The sequence below is a fragment of the Metarhizium acridum genome (genome assembly GCF_019434415.1).
Source record: "Metarhizium acridum strain ARSEF 324 chromosome Unknown scaffold_31, whole genome shotgun sequence".
Lineage (NCBI taxonomy): Eukaryota > Fungi > Ascomycota > Sordariomycetes > Hypocreales > Clavicipitaceae > Metarhizium > Metarhizium acridum.
This window is the reverse complement of record NW_027094018.1, coordinates 156,124-175,639: the sequence shown is the minus strand read 5'-3', so window position 1 is coordinate 175,639 and position 19,516 is coordinate 156,124. Positions and strand designations below refer to the sequence as shown.

Here is a 19,516-nt window from a genome sequence, read left to right as displayed (position 1 = left end):
GTGCCGACAACAAAAACACCGTGTCAACCGGCATTATCCAGCCCGAGATCCATGATCCTCACCAACCCTGATGCCATGGCCGCAGCTGCCCAGCATCCAAACCCCTCGTTTGGATTCCACTCTACGACGGTAACCCTTGACAAGGGCTCATACACAATGCCTCTCGTTGGATCCATCAGCCCGCCCGCCTCATCATCCTCGTTGCCCTCGCCTGCATCGAGTTCCGCCTTTTTCGGCCTTTTGGCCTTTTTGCCCTGCTGCGCCTTCACCTCTCCTTTTGGACTTCGTCCTTTTTCGATTGCGAATCCGTGAATGATGCGACATGCGCCCCTTGCAGGAGCCGGCGAGTCCGCAGGGAATAGCTCCTTGGGCCGGTGTTCATGCTGGAACAGGCGAAGCCGATCCGTGAGCTCTCGTCGACTAGTGAACAACTCAACTTGTGGGTTTATGCACCACAGTGACCCGTCGCTCGTGCCAATCAGCAGAAACGGATGCGTTTTGCCAGAACCAAGACAGGAGTTGTAGCTTTCGCCAATGTACACCCTCCGCACAATGGGAAAGTACCGCTGGTGCATGAACCCGACCATTGTGTTGAGCGCGTTGGCTGAAGGGTATACCGAGAAGAAACCCTGGATGTGGTCGCTATAGGTTAACATGTTGGGCTGCCAGCTTACCGCGTTGGTCTGCACTTCTGTTGACTCGTATGTCGGACAGGTCAGATCAATGAGCTTTGTCGTGCCGCCTACGGGTGTAGATGCTACGAGAAACGGATGAGAAGGGGACCCCGTTGCAAGGTCGACGACGAGACTGTGGTGCACGGCGTGCCGTGAGAGCAGGCAGTTTGGGTACAGGGACCATAGGGCGATGGATCCGTCCGAGTACCCGATGACGACTCTGTTGAAAGGTTGCCCATGCGAAAGATGTAGCTTTGATGGCGTATTCGCTGTCAAGTGTGAATGATGCGAGAGGGTGTTCGACCTTTTCTATAGCCACTATTAGCATAGAAATAATAGAGCTTCATAGATGGACGCACCAAACGTGCCGATTCTATCATCAACCTCGACAACATGTACACTTCCATCACCACATAGTATAGCAAGATGGTCGCACGCAGGACTCCATCGCACCCTTCTCGCGCGGCCATAATCAAGACAAATCGTCCTTCGCAGAGACGGCTTCTGCGCCGACGGCCTGCGCACACCATCCGTGTCGTCGCCTTTAAACCCCCACAGCTGCACGGCGCCGTACTTCTGGAAATCAGGCCTCTGGTGCTCCGCCTCGTAATCGTATTCCTCCTGGTCAGAATGCGGTATAACCGCCAAGGCAAGCACCTGCTCGCCCTCCCGCCGCGGCGCCCAATCCATACCCGTCACAATGCCACCAACGTCCAACATCCACCCCGTGGGTATCTTGTTCTCCGTGTCGTCGGCATCATACGGGACCCAGCCCTGCGACAGCGCATACGCATCACCGGGCTCGACGCCAATCTCCCTCTGCGCCTCATACGGCCCCATGATCAACCTCAATTCCCTCCTCGGCATCGCATACAGCTCCGCCTCATCACCACCCAGCTCCCGATACTGAGTCCCCTGTACGCCGCCATCATTCGCAAGTCGCACGCTCCACCTCTCGGCGAAATATGCCTCCTTCTCCTTATACCCCCCAGCCGCCCATGGGGCTACATTCGAAATGCCATGCTCGGCTACAACATGCCGTGGCGGCAGCACCGTCCACGCAATCCAGCGGTCCAGGAGTCGTTGCGCAAGATGAATGCTCGCTGTCCGCGGCCCATACCACGTACTCACCAGCGTTTGTCCGCGCATACTCCTGTCAAAGGGGCCTGTGTACCCCTTGAGATGGGTATCTGTGGTCACGGACTCGAGGTCTAGATATCCCGCGCCGGTTACGGTCTTCTTGATCTTTTTCACGCGCTTGCGGGTGGGCGCGGTAGCGGCGGAAGGTCGGATTTCTGATTCGGCGGCTTCACTTTCGGAGACGTCCTCTTCTTCTCCTTCCTCCTCCTCCGAGGGTAGATTGTCGTCGTCGTCGCCGGGCGACTCGTTCAACGCTGATGTGTCAAAGTTTTCATCAGCCTCGTCTGGGTCGCGGCGCCGGCGCGTGGGCTTAGATGGGGCTTTGAGGACTACATTTTGCTCGGTTTCGGAGGACGAGCTTTCAAAGTCATATTTTGCGACGGCGTAGCTCTTTGTGCGGTTTGATCTGCGGGTTCTCATGGTGCATTGTGGTTGAGGGTGAGCTTGGTGGCGAGCGAGGTTGAGGTGTTGGATAATTGGATCATGAAATATGAAATATGGAATGTCTGGTGAAGTGAGAGTGACTGATTAGTTACTGCTTTAGGCTTTAGTGGGGCTGCAGATGTGGCAGGAGCTGACATTCCGTGGGCTCCTGTGGAACAAGCTGTGGAAGCTAAAACTTCAATTGTTTCTACCAATGCTTTGTCGGCCGTCAAGTTGACGAGACTATTGCCACTTTTTTTTTTTTTTTTTTTTTTTTTTTTTTTTTTTTTTTGACGATTGGCATCATATTCTGTGTTGAAGCCCCAAGAAGGCGCGGGTTCTACCAGTCCTGTCTCATATTCCTGCCCACCGCTCATTTGCATATAATTCGAAAACTTCTTCCCTCAATATCCTCGCCGGAACTTGTCAAAGTCATCCAAATATCCTTTGAGCCGATGCAAATTCTTCCCAGTAGTAGCCACAGCAAGTCCCTGATCCCAGCACCGTTTCACAGCGATATCACTCTCCTCAACGCCATACTTCTTCGCTAACTGTCCCAACTTGCCATCCACAGGGCCGGGATTTCCCCTCATAATCGGTGCAAGAGAGCTATAGCACGAGGCCACCATACCCTGGTTCTTCATCCAGGAAACAAGGTCCTCATGCTGCGCGTACGCATGATACTCGAATTGATTCACCGAAGGCCGAATGGTAGCCACTTCCGGAATAGGTTGTAGCTGCGCCTTGGTAAAGTTGGAAACGCCGATTGACCTTGCGCGACCGCTTCTGTAGGCCGCCTCCATCTCTTTCCATTTATCCTGCAGCTCTCCATCGTTCTTTGCACAGCGCGGGTTGTGAATGAGGTAGAGGTCGAAGTAGTCGAGGCCAAGTCTGGAAAGTTGCTGCGAAAGAGCTTCGTCAACGGTGAGCCCGTTGGTGCAGAGAGCTTTAGAGGTGATGAAGAGGTCTTGGCGCGAGAGTTTGGTCTGCTTGAGTGCAGAAGCAACTTCGGCGTCTTTCTGGTACTCTGTATTGCGGTCAGCTGTGCTTCTGGAAGTTGATGCATGCCGGTCGGACGCTCACGTTCGGCAGTGTCAATGTGGCGGTGTCCATGTTGAGAGCCTCTACGATAAGTTGCACGCTGTCAAATTCGGGGAGACCAAAGACCTGTCTGAATGCGGAGAGATGCGCGGTTCCGACGCCATATGCGATCTGTTTCGTGTTAGTGAGAGCTTTTTGACCGTTGTGGATGGTGCCTACCGCAGCATTTGGGAGCCATTGTTCAGAGTGATCACCTTCGATGTCATGCTGCTGACTCTCACTGTAGAGATGATAGACATGTGGTGCTTGAGGAAGCGAGGATCGTCCATATGGTAAGCCCAAACTTCCTTATATAACTTACAATCCTTACAATCCTTTCGATAGTATTGGAATAGCGGACTCTCCCCACAACTCTGGCGACGCCACCAAATCTCATAGTCGGGATGGTGCTTATACTCGTTTAACCGACCAGTGGCCATCAACTATCTACGAGTCATCGCAATGGCGGCCTTTGCTAGAACCCGGCCTGAGAAGAGGAAAGCCCGGCGACATGTACACAGCTGACTGAATGAGACGAATCCCGGCAAGCTTCATCATTCAATCACTTGCGCCGCAGCACGTCAGCGAGCATCCGATGGCGTGGCTACACAAGTGAATTGTAGCTAGCAATTCCCTTACTTTACGAGTTTTCAACTAAGGAGGACGAATCCCCGCTTTGTCTGTATCTATCCATACTTGGTTGAGTAACTGATGCTGTATGAGATTGCCTGGTAGCAATCAGACAAACCGCCGGTCTAGGCCTTGAAAGACAACAGCATGAGCTGCATCTCGATGGCAAGATGTCGGATGGTGGACAAGCTCGGCGACTTCAACTTGATTTATAAGCACTAGAATCATCTGATGGACAAAAAAGCACTCTGTTCTTCCCCTTCCAATCACCAACTAAAACTCTCAATTGCCAACTTGACCAGAATAGGCTCATTACCCCCGGAATGTCTCGCCAGTGCAGACACGATATACCGCACATCGTCCGCCATACTCGTTGGCCCACACACAACCACCGTTGTACCACCTCTCTGAACACGCAGCTCTTTCTCCAAGACATGTCGAAGATTGAACCGCTGCCCTACCGAGAGAGTCACCTCTAGATTTCCCCACCTCCTCTCCAAGCCACGACCACAGTCGTAGCCCAACATGCTCTCGACCGCATGTACCAGAGGCATCGTCCGCACACCCCAAAGCAACTTGCGAGTACCGCATGGTTTCGCCGTGTTGTTAAAGTGATCCAGCGCGGAGAGAACGCCCGTAATGCCCACACCACCAGCAATGCAAATGAGATTTGGATAGTCGTGAGTAGGCGTCGGGTGCTGGTCCTGTAGGAACGTCGAGCCAATATCGTACGAACCTTCAACCAGAACAGGGACGCCCTTTTCCCGCGCGCGTCTCTTGGCTAGAAGCGCCGTCATGCCGGCGTGCTTGCGGACGAATAGCACAACACCCGAGCTCTCCGGCTGCTCTGCCTGCGTCTGCTCTGATTCAGACGCGGCAGAGCTGCTACCTCGGCTTGTATTGATGGTTGACTCGTTCTTTGCCATTTCTTTAGTCTCAACCATCTGCACCGTACTCTCCAGTTTCGACTTGCGATACGACACTGTGGCCACAGAGAAGGGGTGATTCTCCCAAACTCGCCAACTACTAATAGTCGGAAAATGCAAATACACATGTCCCGACGCCGACAGATTCGGAATGTCCAACCGGTAATACTCATCGTCAATGGGCGACAAGTACGCCCTCTTGACTCCATGCCGGAGCGACCTCGCGAGCCTCATCGCTCTGTCAAACGCCCACACCGCCAGGGCCATGATCAGCCAGTTCTCGTAGCCATAGTCAGAGGTGTACTTGAGATTGATGTGGAAGAAGGCCCCCGCGAGCGCAACCACAGCCAGCAAGATGTGCAGCACCAGGAACAACTCATACGCCTTGCGACGCACAATCTGGACTGATATCAGGCATAGAATGACCATGGCCAGTAGCGAAGCTGCGCCGAGTTGCCAGTACCTCTGGGCACTTTGCTCGGCATACGACCGCCCGTGGTACTTCAACAGGGCGATGTCGAGGTACAGCGCGCCGTGAACCACGGCATGCAGCATGCACAGGACCGCCGTCCAGCGATGAATCAGAAGAAACGTAGCGTGCGACCAGTTTGTCAGCCAGAGGAGGAGATTGTTGCGTCCGGCATACAGCATGACCAGCGGGAACAGGGCACAGCTCATTACGCCGGTCCGGTTGGCCACGTATATCTTGTAGGCCTCGGCGGGTGTCGAGTACCGTGACGAAGGGAAGGCGTAGTCGATTCCTTGGACAGTGGCCACGACGTTGATTACCCACATGTACAGCAGCAAGATGGCCTGTCCGCGCGTTGGGACGACGCCTAGCCCCCATACGGGCGTGTCGTGCTTTGTGCCGACCAGCGGCGGGTCAATGATGAAGGCGTGGAACTTGGTGAGCCAGCGTTGCGGCCAGGGGAGGAAGCGCAGCATCGAGACGCCGATGGGGATGATTGCTCCCGATACAAATACCACCATGGCGTACCAGGAGCCTCTCTTCTCCGACTTGGCGTAGGTGTACATGGTGTTGTAGTAGATATTGTACGTCTCATCGGGGATGTACGCTGTATAGTCGAGTATGACGGAGGCGTTCAAGGGCTGTGTAGGGACGCTTGTAACGGTCGCGACGAGAGTCGAGTAGCTGTGGTATTCCGGTGCGAGCGCCGACTTATTCGGACCGGGGAACTGCTTCTCATAAAAGGCTTCTAGTTCCTGGAGAGGCAGGCTGCTGCACCTTGTCTGGAGACAGTATGCCGCCGTCTTCATAAAGTACTCGTTTCGTGATTGACACTGCCGGGTCGGCTCTGCGGTTACCTGCCAACCTGTTCCCGAGGGGTACACGGGTTCGCCTGCATCCGCCGCCTCTCTCCTCTGCAGCACGTCGTCCGGCACAGATCTCTCCGATCTCTTCTCCCGCGCAGTGTTGGCAAGGTCCTCGTCGGTACAGTTGATCGGGGAGGTGATGGCGTATAAACAGGGCCATGCGCAAAAGGGCTCGTACAGTGTTATCCCGTAGCCAATGAAGCCTTTGGCGCCGTCATGGGTGTTGGTGACGCCAAAACAGGACGCCCCCGATGTGAGAGCCGCCAGTGCGACTAGCCACCGTAACTGATGCATGTTGGCAAAGGTGGTCAAGGGACCAAATTGTCTGAGAGGGCACGGCGAATGCTATGCCGGCACTTGCAGCGGGTAAGATGCCTGCCAATTCGAACCGGGGATATAGACTCTTGGGCCTTGGCAACTTAGATGCCAAGAATAATGTCCAGATCTTGCCAAGATTAAACGCGGGACACCAGCGCCAAAATTGTAACGGGACTCACAAGACAACACAGGTGGACTTGGGTGAAGGATATAAGACACTATATGCAACTCTTCAACGAACCGGAGAGGGATGGCTGATCCCTTTTCTACGGAGCATAATGCCTCATTTGACTGAGCCGTTCCGAATACCACGCCGTGCCTTGCTTCCCCCCCCACACTATTCCATTCTTGCGCAAGTCCAGCCGTGATTTACATCCGCCTGGGGACCGATATCAAGCCATCTGGGCCTGACTGGCCATCCCTTGGGGGCAGGAAAATCTTCAACCAAAAGGGGGAAAGCCGAGGACCGGGTCTTCGGTACAATGTCCTCACGGCATGTTGACCGAAACGTCACGACTTTGCGTTTTTCATTCTCCAACATGAGCAGAGCAAATGCCAACAGCCGCCAGCCCATGTGGAACGCTGCTTGTGCATCAATTCTTAAAACCGCGCTCTTCTACCCCTCCAATCAGACCCCTACTTGTTATAAATGCCGTGTTACCGTTGAAACCTCAGCCGCAGAGGTCGAGTGCCCTGCCGACGGTTGAGTTGCCCAACGTGGCGAAAAGTGGAGACGAGATTGATAAGATGATCAGATAATAAATTTGCAAAATTTTTCTCTTGGCTTCGAAAAGACCAGCTAGCGCAACGGTGTACTTGTCCATCCAAGCGGCCAACTCCCGAATACGGAATACCGTTCCGACGATCGAAAGCCATCATTCCCTCCCTCTTTCTGTTTGTTCCCAGGTGAGAGTCTGTTCTGCCCGCGGCATGTCCGGCTATCGACAAAAGCACCCCTCCGCAGCGCCGGGTTCTTTGCTCTGCAGGCACAATGCAGTGTCACACACGGTCGAACACGGCCTAGTTTCATCGCTGCCTTGGCTGTCCCCGTCCTGCGCTGCGTTTAAAACGGGCTGGCAACATGTTTTGGGACAAAACGTCGGAGCTTGCCCGCGATTTGTCAGACCAGCGTGTTCTGCCTATCGTGGCAATTTTCCCTTTTTGGACTGCAATACGTCAAAGCACCGCGCGATGAATAGGTATGGCGGTTTATTGTCCTGCACCCCAGTGTTTGCACACCATGTAGAATTGTCGGGCGTTTTTGCTATTGTTCTCTACGATTTGGACCAAGTTATTGGAGGCACGTCCCCGTGGGTGGTTCGTGCTTCCACCACCACACCACTGCGCAGCCATTGAGGCTTGATCTAGGCAAACGATGGCTTGGTTTGAGGAAGAATAAAGTCGAAATCAATATACAGCGTTGCGCTATTTTCTCCACTAGTTCTTGTTGGCCGTCTTGGCATGCGATGCCATCGTGTCCGTTGGCCCGGCTTGTCTCCAAAGGAGGATTGTGCTGTTGCTCGCTGGATTAAAAGAACCCCATACCCCCCCAGGCTCGTGTAAGAAGCTGTAGCTCAGATCGCGAAGCTGGGTGAAGCCTCGTGGGGTGTTTTGTGTCATCTACTGCCCAGATATTTGTCCCAGGCGTATATACTGCTCGTCCGGATCCTTCCTGAACCTCAACCCTGCCGCGTAAGGAAGAAGGTTCCCCCCCCAGAAAACCCCCCTGAAGCGTCTCGCTGTAGGCTCAGGATCGAGCTTGGAGGATGGGTCGCAAGAGGTTTCCAGATTTCCCGCCGGAGGGATTCAAGGGCAGGACCCTCCGCCCGGGGGACCCGGGGTACACGGAGGCGCGGCAGATCCCCAACGCGCGGTACGGCAACGAGCCGGCCCTGATAGCGCAGTGCCTCGACGCCGACGACATCGTAGCCGCCGTGAAGTACTGTGACGCCCACGGGGAGCCGATTGCCATCCGTAGCGGCGGGCACGCCATTGACGGGCACGCGATGCCGCAGGACGCCTTTGTCATTGACACGACGCCCATGAAGAACATCGCCGTCGACCCCGAGACGGGCGTCACCACCATCGACGCCGGCGTCCTCCTGGGCGAGATGGACGCCGCCACCCAGGAGCACGGCTACGTCGTGCCGTCGGGCACCGTCTCGGGCACGGGGGCCGCGGGGCTCACGCTCGGCGGCGGAATGGGATACCTGACGCGGCGGTTCGGCATGACGGTCGACAGCCTGCTGTCGGTGGACGTGGTGACGGTCAAGGGCGAGCGGCTGGTCGCGTCGAGGGACCAGAACCCCGAGCTTTTCTGGGGCCTCTGCGGCGCCGGGCACAACCTCGCCGTCGCCACCTCCTTCACGTACCAGGCGCACAAGGTCGGGCCCGGCGTCGTCAGCGGGCTCATCATCTACGCCATCGACGATGCCGCCGGCGTGCTCGCCCAGCTCGACGCCGTCATGCGCCGCGCCCCGCGCGAGCTGACCATTTACCCGGTGGCTCTGCCGGCGCCGCCGCTGCCCGGCCTGCCGGGGCACATGGTCGGCGTGCCCATCCTGGTGCTCATCGTCGTGTACACGGGCGCGCCGGACGGGTACGAGGCCGCCATGGCCGGGGTGCGCTCGCTGGCCGCGCCGCTGGCCGACATGGTCCGCCCGGCCAGCTGGCTGGAGACAAACTCCATCCTGGACGTGCTCGCGCCGCCGGGCCGCCGACAGCACTGCCGCGGCGGCTACCTGGGCGGAATCACGGCCGAGGTGGCCGGCGTCATCGTGGCCGGCGTCAGGGCGGCCCCGGCGGCGACGAGCCCCGGCCCCAGCGTCGCCATCGCCCTCCCGTGCCTCGGCGGCGCCAACTTCGACTTCCCCGAGGACTCGACGGCCTACTCGCGCCGCGGGGCCAACTGGATGTGGGAGGTGCTGGGCATGTGGGACACGCCGGACAGGGACGCCGAGTTTGAGCGCTGGGTCGACGGCGTCATGGCCGCCATGACGCCCTTCTCCCTGCGCAACGGCTACGTGAACCTGTCCATCGACCGGGGGCCCGAGTGGCTGAGGAATCTGTACGGCTCCGAGGAGAAGTGGGCGCGCATCTGCGCGCTCAAGAAGGCCTTTGATCCGCACAACCGCCTCCGGTACAACAAGAACGTTGCGAGGGCCGCGCTGGGGGCAGCCCCTCCCCGGTCCTGGATGTCGTCGTGGGTGCCATCCTCGTGGATGGGCAGTGCCGCGTGGGCGCTCTCGTTTCTCGTCGTCTGCAGAGTCGGCGTGTATGTGCAGCCCAACTGGGGGCTGGCGTTGTATCTGGTGAGGCGGTTCGGCTCGAGCGGTAACGGGGCGTCGTGAAGCAGGCCCCCTTTTTTTGTAATGTAATGCGCGTGGGCTGCATGTCGTGCTTGGCGCTTGATGCCACAAACTGTAAAGTAGTCTTGATAATACGTAAACTGATTTCTGTTCGAGCCGCAAGGCCGTGGCTGCATCGGCCCTTCTTGGATTCCTGCATTTGGCACTGAGAGAAACATTGAACTTCAGACTGCTTGTATATGAAAGTGGTAAAAATGTATGTGCGGCAATGACATGTTGGAAAGCGTTGGCACGTGTGTGTGTGGTAAGCACTCGTTTACACAACGTCGCCGTCAGTCTTCATTCCATAATAAACGGTATCCAAAAGAGCAAGTAAGCAATCATACAAATGTCGCCCCGTATAAAAAGGCACCCATGGCCAAAGGTCCCATCCGATTCATCAAGGTGTCGCCGTCCAGGTTAAAGCAGCACCAATATCACACGGGCTCGATCTCCGCCATGAAACCAATCCCTGTAAAAATGAAGCCTGCTTCCTTAGCCCGAGCTAAGCGCTTGTAAAAAAAAAAAAAAAGAAAAAGAAAAAAGAAAACGGCCCACGCCTGCTCCATCAATTACCAAGCCTCGGAGTTTGTCGTAGAGCCGCCGAGATGGAAGCATAGCATGTGGCTTTATGTGCCAAGAATGTAGGTTTGATGTGCCATCGCGCAGCAGGTCTGCCGTGAATGCCGTCTGGATTACCGCATTCGGGCGGCTGGCCGCTCTACACGTTGCTTGTGTTGCCGTGGCGGGCCACTGCGTGCCTGGATAATTGTCATCAATGCGTCTGTTCGGACGAGCACCATTCGCTGGTTATAATGGAGTGCAAACGGGTTTGATGCTCAGGTTGCCCATGGCACTCTTTTCCGCGTTTATCGGCGACGCTTGCCGAGTGTTGAAATCTACCTTGCCGTGTTTCGTCTGGAACCCCCGTCATGGGATTCGATACTCTCTAAATTCTTCGTCCGCTTACACGGACACCAATGTGAAGCGACTGGCTGTGGAAAGACAAGTTACAAGAGTGACGGGTCGGAAAAACTTTCATGATACCAGTCCTGAAGTCGGCAACAGGGTATATATTCTATCGAGATACAAAGCGAAAAACTGGAAGAGGCTCATTAACATCCATGTTATTCAACAGCGCTTTGCCATGCAGTACAGCCATTTACCTCATATAGCCCAATCATCATATCGTCACACCAACTACTGCACTTTGAGAAACAACTCGGGCCAACTCCGCTGCAGGCCAGGCAGCACGGCCCTGAAATCCTGCGGCTTGGACTGCTCGACCGCGTGCTCGCCAGCCTGCCATTCCGCCTCAAAAGCCTCCAATTCGCGCGTCAAGGCACCCTCGTCCAAGGAACCGGAGTTGCTCGCCGCCACGAGCGCATCGACAAAGATGGACCAGCGGCCCTTGTAGTAGGATCCCACAAGACCGCCCCAGGCCTTGGCGGCGTAGTCGTTGAGATTCGTCGCGTCCACCTGCCACACCGTGACCTGGCTGCGGGCGTTGAATGTGAAAAGGTCCTCGTTGCCCGCGGCCTTGCCCCAGGAGCCGGCGGCGTCCACCCAGCTCTGCAGCGTAAAATGCCGGCTGGTGAGGAGGGTGAGGTCAAGCGTGGACAGCAGGGAGAGGAGCCTGGCGCCGGCGGCCTCGACGTCGCAGCTTGGCGCGCTGGAGCGCAGTTCGCGGCTCCCGCCGGCGGCGCTGCACTTGTATGCGTTGACGAGATCGGCGTAGAGCACGTCGAACTGGTTGCTGAGCATCTGCCGCGAGACGTCGACAAAGTCCAGTTGGAACGCGGGCACCTTCCACAGCGAGCCCTGCCGCGTCATGGCCTCCAGCATAAGCTTCCACGCCTCCTGGAGGACGAGGGGGTCGTAGTGCAGGGCCGTGGGATGGGGGAAGTGGCCGGTCCGGTTGGCGATGCCGGACAGCGCCGGCCGGAGCTGGTACGTGGCGACGGGAACCTGCGGGATGTCGGTGCGCGTGTTGCTGTAGACGTCGGTGCGGAGCATCTCCCACGCCCGGTACAGCTCCGAGGGGATGCTGGAGACGCCGGCGTAGCGCTTCGTCACCCACGACGCGAAGTACGTTTGGGTGTCGAGCGGCGTCGCCGACCAGGCCTGGTCCAGGAGGATGTCGTAGACGACCTCGTTGCCCTCGTACGCCTCGGGCGTCAGGCCAAACCCCACGAGGGACTCTGACTGCGCGAGCGCGTCGATCGGGGCCGACGTCAGCGTCTGGACGCGGCCCTCGAGGGCCATGTTTCCCCCAAAGTCGTGCAGTTGGCACCAAATCCACGGCTTTCCAGAGTAGCTGTTTGTGCGCTGCCACTGCGGGTTCGCCTCGGAGTACAGGTCGAGGACCAGCATGCCCTGGTCGTCCTCGACGCCGCCCAGGTAGGCGTCGATGCGAGGCTGCGTCCAGAAGCGGCGGCTCGAGAAGAACAGCCATCCCTGGAGAAGCCACACGGCGGCAGGGTTGGCGGCCGTGAGCCCGGCGTAGGTGTTGCGTGCGATGCCACGGAGGTAGGCCGTGTCCCCGGACGCGGGGGACAGTTCGTTGAACTGGTCGAGCGTGTAAATGTTGGTGACGTTGCCAAAGGCGTCCATTTGCTTGGAGACGAAGAGCCTCTGCAGCTCCGCGTACGTGTCGTCCAGGGGGTCGAGGAACAGGTCCCTCGTGTACTTGTCAGGGGCCGGGGCGAACCAGTTGGGCGAGACGGTGAGATTCACGTCGGGCCGAACCTTTTTGATGCTCTCCGGCACGAAGCCCGGGAACGCGGGCAGCACGGGCGTGATGCCGAGCTCGACCATGCGCGCGACAATCTTCTTTTGCAGCTCAAACTGCAGCTCGATAAAGGCCAGCGGCAAGTCTCCCTTCCCGCCCCAGGAACGCTGAATGTTGCCGAACCGATTCCACGCCTGAAACGCCGGCCCGCTGAAGAAGGGCAAGATGTCCTCATCGGAGAGACCTAGCTCTCGCAAACTGTCGAGGAAGATCTTCTCGTAGCCGACCCAGGCGAGCTGGAGGTTGACGCCGCGCAGGGCCGCCCAGTCGAGGAGCTTCTCCCAGTCCTCCCACTGATACCAGGGAAAAGTATATGAGAATGTGACTTTATTTTAGTTAGCAAGCGTTTCTTTTTGTCTCCTTGAATTTTTGTCTTTCTTTCTCTTCTTTTCTTTTCTTCCTTTTTTTTTTTTTTTTTTTTGCTGGAAATGCAAGAAGGTTTGGCAACTCACCCGTGTTGAGATTATATCTCCATGGCACAACACTGGCCCCGGACAAGGGCTCTTTCGGGGCAGGCAGACGCTCGGGAGCCGTCTTGTACGTATCAATGAACCAAAATTCGTCCATTTGCAAGACACTATTAGCATAGTGTCGCAGGCTGTATACATGGTTGTCAGCATTAGCGTACACGACAGAGAAAGACAAAACAGCCGGATCAGGCACCCCTCCATGATAGACACGGCGAAGCGGCACCAAAATCATGCACATAATTCACACACAAAAACACTCACCCCCTGGCCAGCGCATTCAGCGTCGTTCCCTCGACACGGATCTTTCCACTGGCACGCTGGACCGTGTAGTTGTCGTTGACGGGCGGATTCCAACGCGACCAGTCGTCGTGGCGAGTGGTGAGGACAAACTCAAACGCGCTTCCCTGGCCATTGAATAGCCGATCTGCCAATTTGGAGATGCCGCTTGTTGTTGTTGCTGCTGCTGCCGCGTCTGCGATTGGCAGCGATAGCACCGCGGCGAGCGCAAGGCGTCGCAAGCAGACCATCTCGACAGGGCTTCTTCTGTAAAGGCCCAAGATGTATAGAATGTTAGATAGACGAGGGAAGCGAAAGACGGAAAGCTAGATGTGCGACAGCTTGAAATCCAGTCATGCTCTCGCCGATCCACGCGTCGCTGATGAGAAAAAAAGGCCCGAGGCACTTGGCGCAAGACCATCCATGTATTTGTATTCTTTTCCCCTTTACTTTTTGAACGAGTTGCAAAACGCAATCGGTGCTCTTGGCAGGACAAGGATAATTGCTGTACGTTGAGAGAGAGCAGCCAGATGGGGGGGGGGGGGGGGCAGAAGCAAAAAGGGGTGGAATGCAGGGGAGCGGAGACGAGCGCGGAGAGTCAAAATACACAGAGATGAACTAAATCCTGGTGTAGCGTCAACGCAAAAGATACTAAGAGTATTGGATACATACGAGGCGTAGGCGGTGTCGTTGGCGTGTTGTGCCGTGATGGACCGGAACTCACGATTGTACGGCACCGTATCTGCGAGGCTTGCCAAGTGCCGGTGTTTCGGGGTTTAGTCGTAAAGCATATTGCAAAGGCCATGTCAAGGCGTGGGATGGTGTGTTGCATTCAGCAGCGGAAAAAACCATATGCTCGTCCTCTCGTCGTGAGCGGAATCATGTGGAATCATGCAGCATGACCAAGTTGGCCAACGCACGGCGCTTGCAGACACCACATGACGGCATTCAAACAGGCCATAGTTGGGACTGTTGTCCGCCGTTTGTTATTTCTTGAGCACAATGCGACGCAATGTCATCAGCGTCTATCCATGAAAGGCCTGAACCCCTGGCGGTAACATCCAACTCACCAAGTGCGGGCTCCCCTATTTTTACACTCGGCGGGAACCTCCAATGACAGCGCAAGGTTGCCTCGTAAGGGGAAATCGGCATGCTAACGATTCAGGGGTGCCACCGGCCGCTCTGTTGGTTGGGCCGGACATCTCTTGGGAAAAGGAAAATGAGTTGGTGGCTTGCATCGTGCGTGGGCGAGACAGTGCGAGAACAGTGTGAAAGAGCCTCCGGATACGGAGCGCGGAATAGCATCTTGCCGTGACGTTGAGTGATTTCATTGTTGGAAAACGGCCTTGGTGCAGCGATGCTGTTGCGCACTGCTGGTGAATGATGGCGATACCTACTCTGAATTAGATGGCAGGAGTCGAAGCGTGCCACCCTTTGACTCAGATTCTACCATCACGTTCCATGTCCAGGGTAGCCAAGCACCAGATGCAACTCTGTGTCGGCAAAACGCATTGATTAAAATGCATACGGAGTAGTCCCGTGGGACTAATGCAGAGAGCCCAAGTCTTTTCCTATTGCCGTACGTGATTTGTGATTATTGTGCCGAGTAATGCGTATTGTTGTGCTCAACCACAGCTGTGTCAGGCAGCCCACGCGCGAAGACAACCCAGCAAGATATGCAAATATTCTTCGTTGCCCATGAAATAGAGCACTTACACAACCACACAACCATAATCTCCTTCCTCGACATCAGTCTTTGCCATTCTATATGTAGCACCCTCACAACAACGTGCATCCCAAGCAGCATTCTACCCTTACAAAAGTTACAATTCTACCCACCCGCCAACTCTACCGTACGCAAATCATCAATCTATATATCCCAGCGCCCTAAACGCATTATCCAAAATCTCCAGCACCACCTTCTCCTTCCTCGCGGTATACTCCATCATCGACTCGCCCTTCTCCCTCGACTCCCTGGCCGACACCCTCTTGATCTCAGCATACCTCTCCCTGTCGCCCGCATTACCCGTCAGCCACTCTTTAAAGATCCTATGCCTCTCGACCTCCGGGCAATCCGGTCCAAAGACATGCAAATTCACCGGCGTCGGGTCCCATCCCATCCCGAACAGTCTGTGCTCGTGCCACCTCTCGCGCAGCAGGAATACGAACCCCGCGGACTCGAGCTGGGGCACGTACGAATCCTCATCGCCAATGTCCCTCACCGTGAGATCAATGTCGATGATGTTCTTGGCAGGCAGTCCGGGGACGCTGGTGGAACCGGTGTGTGCAACGGCGAGTGCGGTGTCGCCCAGAGCATCCTTGATGCGCGCCTTGAGCTGTTCGAACTGCTGCGGCCAGGTGGGATCTGGCTCCACGATTTCAAGTATGTTTGCAAGCTTGCGCGTGGCGATGCGCTCTACGCCGTTGGGGTCCTCTTCGATGCGGGTGACGATTTGCTGCGGCGTGAGGGGCATTTTTGAGCAACAGGTTGAGAATCAGATGGTGACGTTTTCCCCCCCTTCCTCTCACGCACTTGCGGGAGTGCGAAATAGTCCAATTTGTATTCCCATGGCTCGGTTGGATCCTGACCGTCCTTTACTCGCGCCGGCTCGTAATTCGTTATTTTTGAGCCTCGCACCATCCGTTCTACGTCAAGCGGTGTTAGTGAGAGCCACTTCCGCTGCGTGGCGCTGTCAGACTTGCCGGTGAGTCATTTTGCCGGGCGACCGATCCATAAACGACCACTAGTGATGCCTGCCAGCTGGCACTTGGTGCCAGGCCTGCTCAGCCAACCAAAATGATATTCTGTCAGCAGCACAAGTGAAATGCCCTCGCTGTCATTTTAAGCACAAGGATCTATGATTTACATGCAGAAAAGTCCAGCCTTGTGCATAAAATGCTGAGAAAGCATAAGCGTCTGCAGAAGATCGGGGGAGGCTTGGAGTTTACCCATCGGTCGTACGGTTGCTCACGATGCAGATAGACCCACGTAAGCAAGGCAACACATACAGCACAACAATCACGAGAATCAAGATACTTGGAATATTTCAGATATCGATTTTTTTTAAAAAAAAAAGAAAAGAGAAGAAAGGAAAAGAAAAAAAAATACAAATGAAAGAGACTCCTACCTCCAATGCCGTCGTGTAAGTGATTTGCTGTGTTCTCCACTTTGCCGGCGATTATCCGCTCATGAACCCAGACGTCGCTCATGGCTTTGACGACAATTCACACTCAAGCTTATCATCGGACTTTGCGCATATTTGGCCAAAGCATCATGAGCCAACCTGAAAAGGGCCTCCAAAGGGGGCATAGCAAGAACAAGTCGTCTGTTTCGCGCTGTGAGTCCCAGCTGCACCCTCCACTCAGCAGTCTGCGTCATCCGCTTCAACACCAACACCACGCAACCATCATGTCTTCTTCATCACGCCCTCATCACAGCTTATCGACCCAGCGTCAATCACACACCAAAACTAACAACCAACAGCTTCGCGACCGCGATCCTCTACTAAGGGGCCCCTCGATTCAGACGAGCAAGCTCATCCCACCCCGCCTCCCAACCATCACCAGCTAACCACCCTCCAAGCAGTTCTCCATTAAGCTCACCACCAAGACCACAGCCTGAACTCCTCAAAGCCCAGCTCCCCCAACGCACAAAATCCCAGAACCGTCAATCAACCAGCTCCCCTATCCCTCAAGTAGGCGAATCCCGCCCCAAGGACTTCTCATTCCTTCTCCGCCCCGAGATCTACCATCCTCTCACGCCGCTCAACGTCCCAGTCGCATTCCGCAATTCCCCAAAGCAGCCTGATCCTGCGACGCCCCTAGAACAACTTCTCGCAAGGGGACACTTTCGCGCCGCAGCCATCGCGTCCGTCCAGGAACTAACTGGCTCTGGGGCCCGCGGAGCCGTAGACCCGACTGATTCACAGCGCATCTTCACCCTCCTCTACACCCGGCTTGTTTGCCTGACGCTTATCGACGCCACCCCGCTGGCAGCTCAAGAAGTGAAAGCGCTGGAAGATTTAAGCAATGTACGGACCTACGTCGATGACAAGATGGGCGAACACCTCGTTCCCTGGGAACTGCGGGTGCTTAACGTGCGATTGCAGGCTCTTGGATTCGGGGACCCACGACGGGCCGTCATGAGTTATCACGACTTGGCGAGAGAGGCGCGTGAGAACATTGGCAGAGCTATGGCAAAGCACGATAATTCCTCAAGTGAGCTGTGGAAAGCCCGTCTTCATGAATTGGGAGTCAAGGTTGCGGGTGCGCTCATCGACATGGATGATCTTTCCGGGGCCGCTCACCATCTGAAGAGTCTGAGAGACAAAGGCGACGGCAAGAACGCGCTGTCAAAGGCCCTTCTGTGGCTGCACATCGGTGATGTGGACAAGGCGCGAGACTGCGCGGCACAGTGTTCCAGCAATGCAGCCGAGACAGAGAAGCTCATCCTGGCCCTATGCGAAATGGCAGACGGCGATTATGAATCTGCCTTGACGAGATGGCAGGGCCTGCGGGAAGACATGCCTGACGACGAGATGGTTGGCGTCAACACGGCAGTTTGTCTGTTATATATTGGCCGGATGCAAGAGGCACGTATGCATCCAAGGCGCATCGTCGAAAAATTCTGTGCTAACTGTATCAGGGGCGCGATATCCTCGAAGGCCTGATCGAGTCGGGCTTCTCATCACACACCCTGCTGTTCAACCTGTCCACCATGTACGAACTATGCACTGAAAAGCACCGCAATCTCAAGATGAAGCTCGCAGAGCGGGTGGCAGGGATGGACGAGTCGCCGGCAGGATGGGAAAAGTTGAACACCGACTTTAAGCTATAAGTGATGTAAATACCGCCAACCGTCGCAACATGCCGGCAAGTGTGCTCTTGTTGCGCAAATTCTACGGCCTCAAGTTATCTCGAATCTGCCGCACATCGTCCTCACCAAAGCCCAGCCTCTCCCCCAAATACCCCTCGGCACCATCATACCGTGCCTTCAATCCCTCCACAAAATCCACCATGATCTCAGCACGGCTGCCCAGTATCTCCCGCACCCCGGGGACCTTCAACCCATCCTGCACCGTGGAACCCTCACCACCGTCCTCCAGTGCAATACCCGCAAAGCCCAAAATAGCAGCAGGTAGTTAGCATCTTTGCCCTAAACGGCTCGGTTCCGACACGCGTAAGAGCATACTCCTCAGCAATGACGGGCACGGGCGCACCCATAAGGTCCAAAACGAGAGCGCTCATGACGCCGGTCCGATCTTTGCCCCCCTGCAGGCCGGTCTGTTTTGCAAATCACTTGCCAATGTAACCCGAGCGCACCACTCACCCATGCAGTGGAAAAGAACGGCGTGATTCCTGTCCGCGCTCTTCAACGCCTCAAACACCTTCCTGTAGCCCGCCGTGTACCCTTCCACAATAACGCTGTATGTACATATCCCTATACCGCAGCTGACAACTTCTCCGTCCCGGGGCACAAACGCTGCTAAATCGACATCGACGTTGTCTACTTGGCCGTCCTTGAACGGACACGAAACTACTTGTTTGCCGTTGACGTCGCAGAGCCCTCTCTTGACTTCATCTCTGCGTCGAAAGTCAAAGACGGTCGAGTCGCCGAGCTGGCTGCGGAACAAGCTGCGGGAGGCTTCCGGGATAAAGTCCAGGGTGCTGGAGCGCTAGACGAGACCCAGTCTGATGTATCCCGGTGCGTAGGTGCCTACGTCACGGATGTTCAAGGATCTGGGAAGAATGATGAACGGGGGTTTGGCAAGGAGTTTGGGGTCTGTCATTTTTCGCTGGGGTCCGGATTTTTTTTTTTTTTAAACTGTGACGGATAACTGAGCTTGTTGTATGTTTTCTCACAAGAAGAGTACTGAACATATTTTATCCCAGGACATTTGTACTCGTAGAGGGAGCGTGGAGAGGCTTGTTCATCAGCACGGCGACAATACCGCGAAAGCGACGTCCCCGCCGCACGGGCTCAACATCATCAGCAGCCCATAGCCCCCATCTTGGAATTCTGTTCCTGAGTTAGGCGTCCAAGTCTTGTTCTACCGTGATTTGCTTGTGGTGCCCGCTACGACTCTATCTCCTTGGCGAGCATGAC

General features: G+C 55.8%; 7 protein-coding genes across 7 annotated transcripts; 2 read left to right on the top strand and 5 right to left on the bottom strand.

The window, feature by feature from the left end:
• Positions 1-23: 23 nt before the first annotated feature.
• Positions 24-2,234, bottom strand: J3458_004914 (uncharacterized protein; the record flags this gene model as incomplete). Its single annotated transcript, XM_066118489.1, has 2 exons — positions 24-943; positions 1,034-2,234. 2 exons carry the CDS (start codon positions 2,232-2,234, stop codon positions 24-26), a joined length of 2,121 nt encoding a protein of 706 aa, XP_065976009.1.
• A 295-nt stretch (positions 2,235-2,529) lies between these two features.
• J3458_004913 (uncharacterized protein) lies at positions 2,530-3,607 on the bottom strand (the record flags this gene model as incomplete). The annotated part of the gene is made up of 3 exons (XM_066118488.1): positions 2,530-3,256; positions 3,321-3,449; positions 3,533-3,607. 3 exons carry the CDS (start codon positions 3,605-3,607, stop codon positions 2,642-2,644), a joined length of 819 nt encoding a protein of 272 aa, XP_065976008.1. The 3' UTR covers positions 2,530-2,641.
• A 606-nt stretch (positions 3,608-4,213) lies between these two features.
• Positions 4,214-6,786, bottom strand: J3458_004912 (uncharacterized protein; the record flags this gene model as incomplete). Its single annotated transcript, XM_007810423.2, has 1 exon — positions 4,214-6,786. Exon 1 carries the CDS (start codon positions 6,500-6,502, stop codon positions 4,214-4,216), a length of 2,289 nt encoding a protein of 762 aa, XP_007808614.2. The 5' UTR covers positions 6,503-6,786.
• Positions 6,787-8,292: 1,506 nt separating this feature from the next.
• On the top strand, positions 8,293-9,876 carry J3458_004911 (uncharacterized protein; the record flags this gene model as incomplete). The annotated part of the gene is made up of 1 exon (XM_007810422.2): positions 8,293-9,876. One exon carries the CDS (start codon positions 8,293-8,295, stop codon positions 9,874-9,876), a length of 1,584 nt encoding a protein of 527 aa, XP_007808613.2.
• A 995-nt stretch (positions 9,877-10,871) lies between these two features.
• J3458_004910 (uncharacterized protein) lies at positions 10,872-14,380 on the bottom strand. Its single transcript, XM_066118487.1, has one exon. The coding sequence runs from the start codon at positions 12,688-12,690 to the stop codon at positions 11,074-11,076; it is 1,617 nt and encodes a 538-aa protein (XP_065976007.1). The 5' UTR covers positions 12,691-14,380; the 3' UTR covers positions 10,872-11,073.
• Positions 14,381-14,921: 541 nt separating this feature from the next.
• Positions 14,922-16,201, bottom strand: J3458_004909 (uncharacterized protein). Its single transcript, XM_007810420.2, has 2 exons — positions 16,114-16,201; positions 14,922-16,056 (listed from the first exon to the last, which is right to left on the bottom strand). Exon 2 carries the CDS (start codon positions 15,882-15,884, stop codon positions 15,276-15,278), a length of 609 nt encoding a protein of 202 aa, XP_007808611.2. The 5' UTR covers positions 15,885-16,056; positions 16,114-16,201; the 3' UTR covers positions 14,922-15,275.
• J3458_004908 (uncharacterized protein) lies at positions 16,202-19,418 on the top strand. Its single transcript, XM_066118486.1, has 5 exons — positions 16,202-16,553; positions 16,610-16,748; positions 16,895-16,940; positions 16,994-18,002; positions 18,056-19,418. The coding sequence occupies exons 2-5, from the start codon at positions 16,619-16,621 to the stop codon at positions 18,245-18,247; spliced, it is 1,377 nt and encodes a 458-aa protein (XP_065976006.1). The 5' UTR covers positions 16,202-16,553; positions 16,610-16,618; the 3' UTR covers positions 18,248-19,418.
• The last annotated feature ends 98 nt before the right edge of the window (positions 19,419-19,516 follow it).

Excerpts from the sequence above, each read along its gene's own strand:
- J3458_004910 (XM_066118487.1), bottom strand. The coding sequence starts at position 12,690 with ATGGTCGAGCTCGGCATCACGCCCGTGCTGCCCGCGTTCCCGGGCTTC.
- J3458_004909 (XM_007810420.2), bottom strand. The coding sequence starts at position 15,884 with ATGCCCCTCACGCCGCAGCAAATCGTCACCCGCATCGAAGAGGACCCC.
- J3458_004908 (XM_066118486.1), top strand. The coding sequence starts at position 16,619 with ATGGCTTTGACGACAATTCACACTCAAGCTTATCATCGGACTTTGCGC. Across the intron at positions 16,749-16,894 it reads CAAGTCGTCTGTTTCGCGCT|CTTCGCGACCGCGATCCTCT; the intron begins GTGAGTCCCAGC and ends AACAACCAACAG. Across the intron at positions 18,003-18,055 it reads ATATTGGCCGGATGCAAGAG|GGGCGCGATATCCTCGAAGG; the intron begins GCACGTATGCAT and ends TAACTGTATCAG.